This window comes from Aspergillus caelatus (genome assembly GCF_009193585.1).
Source record: "Aspergillus caelatus strain CBS 763.97 unplaced genomic scaffold BDV27scaffold_507, whole genome shotgun sequence".
In the NCBI taxonomy this organism is placed as follows: Eukaryota; Fungi; Ascomycota; class Eurotiomycetes; order Eurotiales; family Aspergillaceae; genus Aspergillus; species Aspergillus caelatus.
Genome location: NW_022475770.1, coordinates 1 through 9,113, shown reverse-complemented (window position 1 = coordinate 9,113; position 9,113 = coordinate 1). Strand labels below are relative to the sequence as shown.

The 9,113-nt window shown below is 49.2% G+C and overlaps 4 protein-coding genes across 4 annotated transcripts; 3 read left to right on the top strand and 1 right to left on the bottom strand.

Annotated features, from left to right (window-relative positions):
• Positions 1 to 568: 568 nt before the first annotated feature.
• BDV27DRAFT_91483 (uncharacterized protein) lies at positions 569 to 1,361 on the top strand. The gene has a single exon (XM_032077935.1). It carries the CDS (start codon positions 709 to 711, stop codon positions 1,174 to 1,176), a length of 468 nt encoding a protein of 155 aa, XP_031920341.1. The 5' UTR covers positions 569 to 708; the 3' UTR covers positions 1,177 to 1,361.
• A 184-nt stretch (positions 1,362 to 1,545) lies between these two features.
• On the top strand, positions 1,546 to 3,670 carry BDV27DRAFT_164681 (potassium channel family protein; the record flags this gene model as incomplete). Its single annotated transcript, XM_032073735.1, has 3 exons — positions 1,546 to 1,838; positions 1,890 to 2,028; positions 2,078 to 3,670. The coding sequence occupies 3 exons, from the start codon at positions 1,546 to 1,548 to the stop codon at positions 3,668 to 3,670; spliced, it is 2,025 nt and encodes a 674-aa protein (XP_031920340.1).
• Positions 3,671 to 4,283: 613 nt separating this feature from the next.
• BDV27DRAFT_139686 (glutathione S-transferase family protein) lies at positions 4,284 to 5,423 on the top strand. Its single transcript, XM_032069497.1, has 2 exons — positions 4,284 to 4,445; positions 4,680 to 5,423. Exons 1-2 carry the CDS (start codon positions 4,392 to 4,394, stop codon positions 5,295 to 5,297), a joined length of 672 nt encoding a protein of 223 aa, XP_031920339.1. The 5' UTR covers positions 4,284 to 4,391; the 3' UTR covers positions 5,298 to 5,423.
• A 47-nt stretch (positions 5,424 to 5,470) lies between these two features.
• BDV27DRAFT_91478 (uncharacterized protein) lies at positions 5,471 to 8,195 on the bottom strand. The gene is made up of 3 exons (XM_032077934.1): positions 7,536 to 8,195; positions 6,366 to 7,477; positions 5,471 to 6,316 (listed from the first exon to the last, which is right to left on the bottom strand). Exons 1-3 carry the CDS (start codon positions 7,904 to 7,906, stop codon positions 5,544 to 5,546), a joined length of 2,256 nt encoding a protein of 751 aa, XP_031920338.1. The 5' UTR covers positions 7,907 to 8,195; the 3' UTR covers positions 5,471 to 5,543.
• Positions 8,196 to 9,113: the final 918 nt, after the last annotated feature.

The window sequence follows — 9,113 nt, the reverse complement described above, 5'->3', positions numbered from 1 at the left end:
AAAAAAAAAAAAAAGAGAAAAAGAAAAGAAAAGAAAAGAAAGAAAAGAGAGAAAAAGGGAGAGAGAGAAATAAAATGGAAAGGTGGATAGACTATTGAACTTTATAGTATTCCTTTGGCTCTCTATCCCAGTCAATAATCCTGGTATAGTTGGGCACCCTTGCTTTCCCCATAAAACGGGGTGAGCATTGCAATATCTTTGCCAGAAGGCGTGCAGTACTACTAAGAAAAGCTGGATCAGAAAAACATTCCTGTATCTTATACCTTTTAGCACCCTTTCAGTTCTTGAACACGTACTGTCTATTCCCTCAGTTGGTCTCCCAACCACCTTTCCCTCCCTCTGTTGATGAAAATACATCATGGCGTTGTACTCGTCCATCTGCTCGTCTCGCCCTCGTTCTCTTTACCGATCTGCTATCTCATTCTTAAGTAGGGCATGCACCTCCCAAGTGTCAAGCAAACAGCATAGTACACTATACAAGACCCTACCGGGAAGTGCTACTATCCAAGATTGTACAATAAACACGACAACATCTTCCACTACTGTTACTTGAGCTACCTTACAAGCTTCTAATCATAGGCTTATAATCCACGCCGACTACTCCTAATCTGGTTAGTCAAGCGCTACGTGCCCTGCATTCTATTTGATTAAACTTCCCTCCCTCCTACTTTTTCTCCAAGTCGGCAGTGCTCCTCATAATAACCCAACATGCCAAACACCCCAATATCCTTCGACAGAAATGGCCTCTACATTCTAGTCTCCGACATCGGCTCCGACATTCAATTCCACTGGGCATTCTACCTTGTCCAAAGCCGGGGCCAAGGAATCATGTTTCATGTGATCAACAGCCTCGAGACGGGCAATCAATGGCAGTATCAAACGAAGCCTATTATCGGGACTCCATATTCACTGAACTTACTGATCGCTGTAAAGATCGCGGTGATGGACCCTGCATTGCATCGCGCTCTGGCAGATCGCCTCGCTGCTGTTCCTGATACCCCGCCCATCACTTGTCGCTTGTGGCTCAAACGAGCACTGCTTGAACTTGATGAGGAGGGGTACATTCAACTCACGGGGAAGGTTGATGATATCGAACAGGAGGCACTTATTGAGGCGGCAGAGAATCAGCCACGGAGGATACGTACTGGGCTTTGTAGTCGGTATTGTGTTGTTTAGCATATTCATCGAATTTCGCTTCAAAGGTAGGTTACCCTATCGATTGCTTCCATATTTGGAGATATCCAGCGAAGGGATGAGGGCTAGATTTATACTTTCCGTGCCGGATTGATGCCTCAGGCCTTTAACGTGGTGCAACCTTGAAGTTCAAATTGAATTTCATCCCCACACCTTAACAAGGTCCAACTTCCGAGACTTCATGTAAACCAACATTTGATATACAAGGCTTTCCATGCGTCATGAATAAAAGTATTCTATGCCTATCTTCCGTGTATTGTCATCGTTGTACCACAAATATGAGATTCTATACGTGCTTCGAGCAATAATCGGCTGAGAGAGACCCTGCAGCCAAAGAATTACATTTTCAATATGAATGAAAAAGCCAGCGATGGAAATAATCCGAAAGTCCCAAAATCCCTAGCAAAAGTTCCCATGTGGGAGAAGCTTCAAGATAAATTCAATCCGAGGCCTCCGGACGATGACGAGCCGCAAGATTGGTGGTTCGCCTCAACCGCCATCCCCTTGATAGCTGCGACGACCAGTCCCTTTGCAAACGTGATGTCGGTGGTCGCGCTGGCTATGTCTTGGAAAAGTGAAATCCATCCTGAAAAACAGGATCCGGAGGGAAACCCGGTGCAGGTGTTGCTGGCTGATCCTAGATGGTATAACCCGGTATTCCCTAGTAGTGATGTGGCCCACACTAACTGTGCCAGGTGTATTGGTCTGAACGCCACCTCCCTTGCCTTTGGAGTGCTAGGGAATCTTTTTCTTTTGTTCAACTTCACCCGGACTATCCGGTATATTATAGCCTTGCCTGCTTCTATTATTCTTTGGTCCTTAGCGACCGCCATTGTAGGTGCTTAAGACCATAAGTCTCATCGACTATGGCTAACGCGCACAGTTGGTCGGAATCACCAGCTCAGTGCATATCTATGCTAGCCCGATACCTCCAAATCAGACCTATTCGCAGGCATACTGGTATGCGGTAATTGCAGCGATCCACTATTTCATCCTCACCACTATTTTAATGATTAACATGCTTGGATACTTTCTTGGACATTACCCTCAATATTTTGCATTGACAGATGGTCAACGGACCTTGATTCTCCAGACTACTGCTTTTGGGATCTGGTTAATAGTAGGCGCCGCTGTCTTCCAGAAGGTCATAGGGATATCAATCGCAGAAGCACTATATTTCTGCGATATAACAATTCTGACTCTTGGATTTGGCGATGTCACCCCCAAAACCCCTGTTGGGAGAGGTCTTGTCTTTCCCTACGCCGTGATTGGAATAATCATCTTGGGTCTGGTAGTGGGGAGTATCAACAAGATCATCCGAGACCTCCAAGACACAAACGTCGTGCAAAAGCACACCGAACGACGACGGGAAGCGACAATCTCACGATCTCTCATGGAAGAAGACCTCCAAAGCAGACTGAGGCTGACACCCAACACATCCAGAATCGCATATCGACCCAAACACACCCGAAAAACACCCATCATGAGTAAAGTGACGGCCATCTACCGCGACGCAATCGGTCGACCAAAGGACATCGTCATGAAAGAGGAAAAGGACAGGTTCGACGCCATGCGCGCCATCCAATACGAAAGTGTAGTCTTCCGTCGATGGTACCGGCTCATACTCAGTCTCATTGCCTTTGGAATCCTGTGGACCTGCGGCGCCGTGGTATTCTGGGCCTTGGAGGAGCAGTTTACGTACTTTGAGGCCTTGTATTTTGCTTTCTGCTCTCTTTTGACTATTGGTTACGGGGACATCACACCCACCACCAACGCGGCGAAGCCTTTCTTCGTCGTGTGGTCGCTCATCGCCATCCCAACCATGACCTCGCTGATCTCCGAGATGAGCAATACCGTCGTTGCGGTGTTCAAGCACGCTACCAGTCAAGTCGCGGACTATACCGTCCTCCCCCGTACCGGGAAGTACAAGTCCTTCATCGCCAGGTTTCCCCCGATTCTGGCCTATCTGGAGAAACGGGAGCAGAACAAACGAGTCGCCCGGGGATTTCAAATCGGCCCAGATGACGTAGAAGGGACCCAGAACGGCGAGTCCTCCAGCGGCGCAAGGAACATACAACCGATCGGTAAACAAGATGAGAAAGAGCCTTCGGACTTCGAGCTAGCCCAGCGTCTCGCGTTCGCCATACGTCGGACGACCCGGGATGCCGTCAATGGCCATCCGAAGCGCTACAGCTACGAGGAGTGGGTGGAGTTTACCCGAATGATTCGATTCACGGATCCGAGTCCGGGGGATACGGTTTTGTATGAAGATGAATATGGGATTTTGAATTGGGACTGGATGGGTGAGAACAGTCCCATGTTAGCTTCACAGACCGAGCCAGAGTGGGTTCTTGATCGTCTTTGCGAGAGTATGATCCGGTTTATCTCCACGCAGGCTCAGAAGAGACAGTCGGGTGGAGGTGTAGGGGACGTAGACGAGGATGAACCGACGTTAAGAAAGGAGAAAGATATTTGATGTTATTTATAATGATAATCAATTCGATATCTCATCCACCATAGAGAGTATATGCACAACGAAATACATACCCATCGGTCAGGCACAATCCCATAACCAACCAATTCCTCAACCAAGGATATCTCAAAGCCACCAGGCTCTACTAGTCCAAACCCCCGAAACCAATAGAATGGCCAGTTAAGCCTCTTGCATCATCGACACCCATCCTGACGACATCCCTCCCCCCAGATTAATAGAAATACATCATAGGTCCAGAACACACTTAAGCAACAGCAACAACCCTAACCTAAACTCTAAAGTCACTTTCTATACTCCATCCTAAATCCTATCTATCAGAACCTCAATAAAATCATAAACAACAAAAAAAAAAAAAAAAAAAAAACAAACCCCCCCCTTCTTCCCCCATAATAATCCTTTCATAAGTAATAATGTCTCCATTACGGATGGAATACTCGGCAACCCCACTCTCACAGCGGCTAATTCCGCGGGTGAAAACAAAAAAACGTGGATTTGTCATCCGAGACGAAATCTTAGGAAGCAATTGGATTTCGGGTCGGACGAACTTCTCGGAAATGGGAACTCCGCAGATAGAAATTATAAATAACAAGTTATACTTACCTTCATGTAAACAACTCTATTGAATATCAACAATTCCAATCCAGATTCCTTTGAAACAGACCAGACCAGATCAGGTTAAATACAACAACACAAAATAGTCAAGATGACTTACTTCGGAAAGGTTTATACTTATCCTAATAACCCGAGGGTTATGAAGGTATGTTATGTTGTTTATCCATATCATTCCAGTAACATAAAAATAATACAATATACCCCTCCTACTTACCCCTCACCACCAACCATACATACTTACAAACCCAACTCAACAACCACAACAACAACAACAACAACAACAACAACAACAACCACAACAACAACAACAATAACCATAACCACCACAAAACATCCCCCAAAGAATCAAACCATACCATACTAATGTAATAAACCCCAGGTCCAAGCCGCCGGCAACCTCAACTCCCTCGAAATCACCACCGCCCCCGACTTCCAAATGGGCGTTACAAACCGCAGCCCCGAATTTCTTTCCAAATTCCCCATGGGCAAGGCCCCCGCATTCGAAGGCGCGGACGGCACCCTCCTCTTCGAATCAGACGCCATAGCCCAATACGTGGCCGAGAGTGGTCCGGCCAAGGACCAGCTGCTGGGTGTGTCGGCGGCTGAGCGCGCGCATATCCGGCAGTGGATTTGCTTCGCGGAGGGAGATGCTATGGGCGCCGTGGTGCCGTTTGCGTTGTGGCATATGAAGATGGTGGAGTATACCGCGGAGGAATTGGAGAAGCATTTGGCGAAGGTGGAGAGGGCGGTGGGTGCTGTTGAGACGCATTTGAAGACTAATGGGGGTAGGAAGTGGTTGGCCACGGAGGAGAAGTTGAGTTTGGCAGATATTAGCCTTGTGGCGGCGCTGAATTGGGGATTTGCTATTGTTTTGGATGAGGAGCTGAGGGCAAAGTATCCGAATGTTGTGGCCTGGTATGAGAGGACGATTGAGAGTGAGGGGGTGAAGCAGGCGTTTGGCGAGAAGAGGTTTGTTGAGAAGAGGGCTGCTTTCTAATTAAGTGGGCTTTCTTTTTATATCTCTACTGAGATTGGGCTGGTAGCGCAGTCTGGATTATGAGGAATGAATATGGACATACATAAGTAAGTAAAAAATAACAATTTAAAAACTAGTGTAACACTGCTTTCATTCCCACGGTATAGAAGATATCTTTAACAAGAAGAATGACACTAATAATGACACTTCATTACTTTCATGCTCGGGCAAAGCGAGGCCCATCCAACTGTACACTTACAACGTCAATCAAAGACGCGCCATGACACCTCCCTCCTTGCCCTCCTTGCTCAACGACCGGGCAATGTTCTGACTGGCCCAATCGGCAATCGCCATGTTGGTTACCATGGGATTGACGCCACTGGCACTGGGGAATACGGATGCATCGACCACATACAATCCGCGCGTACCCCAGACCTGACAATCAGGGTCCACCACGCTAGTCCGCGGGGAGCTGCCCATGCGACAGGTACCCATCTGGTGCGCCGCGGCATATGTAGTCTTTTCGGGGTCGAGCGTCTTGCTCCGGGCTTCCGCAATCCATGCCTGCAGGGCAGCATTGTTGGTGCCCTCGGGCGACGCAGGGTCCGATGCATCCTCGGGCCGGATAAAAGGCGGGATTTCGCGGCTCGAGGTGTGAAACTCCTTAGCCCCGGAGATGTACGCCATCTTCGCAGTGGCTATAACGGCCTCGAGGATATGCTTGCGATCGAAGGCGGAAACCGTATAGTCAACCCGGGGTCGTCCATCGACAGGGTCCGGATATACGCGACCACTGTCCCGATCCTTCGTGAGGCTGATGAAGCCGGCCATGTGGGGGAGTTTGGCCACAAATCGCTTCCAATCCAGCCCGTCGCGCCAGGGGAAGGCCGGAAGGAAGGCTGGAGGCAACATCGTGAGACACTCGATCTTGACCCCATGGCCTTGTTGGTCGAGGTTCTCAAACTCATTGACAACGGCTGTCAGGGCGGCCCCTTCCCACGGACGAGTCTGTTCCTCAAACACGGCGCCCGAGATCATGACTAGAAATGCGATCAGTATGCGACCTACAAAGCGATAGATGAAGCGTACCTGGATGTAGGTGAAGGTTTCGACCAATGTGAGGGTTCTTAAGACCACTGCGTAACAGCAGAAGAGGGCTTTGCAGCGTGCCACAAGAGACAACAACCCTCTTGGCTTTAATGATCAGCTTGCGCTTCACGGCGCTCACTCCGGACACGCCGAGGTATGCGTCCCGTGAGGTCCATACACCCTCCACGCCCGAGGCCACCCTGCCGCCCCGTGTCTCCGTGAACAGGACCTTTTCTACGCGGAAGCCTTCCACGAAGGTGGCACCAGCATGGGCAGCATCCGCCAAAAACGATTCCGTGGGACCCTTCTTGCCTGCCGAATGGCACCCCATCGTGCAATGGCCACAGTAATGCTCGGTGCCGCCAGTGTTTTGCGGTACAGGGTTCGCTGCATAGCCTAGTTTGTGGGCTCCTTCCAGCAGAACACGGTTCTGCTTGTTGTGAGTCGTGTGATCTGCGCTGACACCCATCCGATCACACACACGATCCAGTGAATTCTGGAATTCCAGGGACGTGAACAATGGCAAACCGCCCTTCGCCCATTCCTCACGGACATAGTTCTGCGTCTGGAGAGCCGCCGACCAGTTGATGGTACCGCCACCTCCCCAGGTTGCGCCGGCGAAGATCCCGATTGAACCGTCGTTGGTCGAGACAGCACCCCCGCCCTCAAACATACTCACCGATCCCTCGCTAAAGTTCATGGGAAAGTACTTTGTTGAGTATTGATAGGCCTTTTCAACCACCACGACCTTATAGCCTGCTTCGGCGAGGTTCTTGGCGGTTACGCTACCTCCACAACCGCTTCCAACGATGACTACGTCGGTCTCAATTGTCTCTGGTCCATCTCCCGGCGGGAATTGCAGAAACTCGTACTCGAAGCCATCGGCGGGACTGCCGTGCACCGGGACCCGGGGGAATCCAATGGTTGGGCAAAGCGTAGGGCTATAAGTAAGCCATGTCCTCTTGCAAATGGCTGACAGTGCTCGGTAGATGACGCGCAGAGGCTTTAGCCTAGATGTTTCCCAGCCACGAAATATTCTCTCCCGGACATGGAACGGCTGGTCCTGGAGAGGGGTAGTTGATCCCGTCAAAATCAATGAACCAGCTTTCGAGCTAGAATAATGTCAACTACATTGTTGTCCTTCCGAACCTGACATCCAAGAACACATACTTGAGGGTATTCAATATGAAGCCCAAGCCATTCCTGCCTTCCTCATGAACATATTCAGAGATAAGGCGCTGTAGCCCCGGCCGGAAATGGGGATTCGACGAGGCATTTTCTTCGAGGTACCGTGTTGCCAGGGCAGTGGCATCCGAGCCAGAGATGTTGGCCGTTAATGATGAGAGGCTGGCATCGAACTGGGCCTGCGGAATCACTTTGGCGGTGAACGATTTAGCAGCATTAGGGCCACGAATTGATGGAATGACCGTATCCGCTATTGACATAAGAGTGGCCCATTGCAGTTCGGAGAAGATCTCCCTGGTAGGCACCGGAGGAATAGGAACCTCCAGGGGAGTGTACGCCACGGCTTGTTCGGTCATTGCGGACGTTGACCGACCAGGTGAAAATGGTGGGTAAAAATGGTGCAATGTAGAGATATTGGAAAAGGCCAGGACTTTATGACGCCCGATGGAAGAATCAACGAGAGAATAAGGGGGGGTATAATAGGACCGGAGGTGAGGGTAACAAAGTTAAGTTATAGAACAAAGACTGACAGATTCGCGTCAGTGCGCCTTCCGTGCCATGACAATCACCCAGAAGAGTAGTGCTTGCGAAGAAAAGGCCACGGCGGGGCCCCAAGTGGATTTTAGTCTCGGCTACCAGACCACCCAATTTTGAAGACACCCAATTGTTCTCCTGGATCTGAGCCTCTACCCCGGACCACAACCATACCTGCCAATGCATAATGGCCATAATCCAGGATCCATCGGACAATTAAGGGAGGAACCGAGGCTATTGCAGACAGCCTGTCGGGCCATGTGGGTCAGTGCCTTCACACTGGTTGGAGCAGGATTCAATCAGCCTATCGTTGCGATGATCATTGCAGGGGCTAAGCTCGAGTTGTATGAGCCAGTGCGGGGGGGGGGGGGGGGGGAAAGAGCCGGTTCCATGTGAAATCGTGGCTCGGATGAACCAGAAGTTCAGAACTTCAAACAATGAACCAAAGGATGATCGATCTTCACTGGATCATCCGACTGCCTCTGTCACCAATGGAAATGTCTAAAGGTGGCCTGATTGTCATCCATCACCCCTAGTGCTCCTTCTTTCAACGTTTATGGGGGAAATAGTTTTGTGCAGGGTCAAAGAAGAAGTTCCCGATCGTTGGATCGCGAAGTAGTAGAGATGGACGGAAGTACTACGGCGGACTAGAGCGACAAAAAACAGTCAAAATGATTTTGTTTTTCTGAACACGTCCATTGCGGCTTTAAATGCCACGAACCTCTACAACACCACCAATATTGATCTCGATATAGAATTATTTGAACCGTAGATGGGCCCAGCAGAATAAGATATATATGTATATGTATATATATATATTCTTAAGCTTAAGAATTTACGGAAATATTAAGTAAATATCTCTCATGAGAGACTTGTATTTTACTGTATAGATTTAGAAGTTCCTGGATTATTCGGGTAACTTTTGCCTGGAAGCAGCTCAGCCACTACACCCGATTTCACGCGTTCCTGTAAATCCATTCACTAACTATACCACCAAAAGTCTCTAGGGGAAAAAAAGAAAGAGAAAAA

Bases quoted from the DNA above. Each gene is read 5' to 3' on its own strand.
- BDV27DRAFT_91483 (XM_032077935.1), top strand. From the start codon at position 709: ATGCCAAACACCCCAATATCCTTCGACAGAAATGGCCTCTACATTCTA.
- BDV27DRAFT_139686 (XM_032069497.1), top strand. From the start codon at position 4,392: ATGACTTACTTCGGAAAGGTTTATACTTATCCTAATAACCCGAGGGTT. The intron at 4,446-4,679 runs GTATGTTATGTT...AATAAACCCCAG, and splicing joins ATAACCCGAGGGTTATGAAG to GTCCAAGCCGCCGGCAACCT.
- BDV27DRAFT_91478 (XM_032077934.1), bottom strand. From the start codon at position 7,906: ATGACCGAACAAGCCGTGGCGTACACTCCCCTGGAGGTTCCTATTCCT. The intron at 7,478-7,535 runs GTATGTGTTCTT...ACATTATTCTAG, and splicing joins TTCATATTGAATACCCTCAA to CTCGAAAGCTGGTTCATTGA. The intron at 6,317-6,365 runs GTACGCTTCATC...TCGCATTTCTAG, and splicing joins AAACCTTCACCTACATCCAG to TCATGATCTCGGGCGCCGTG.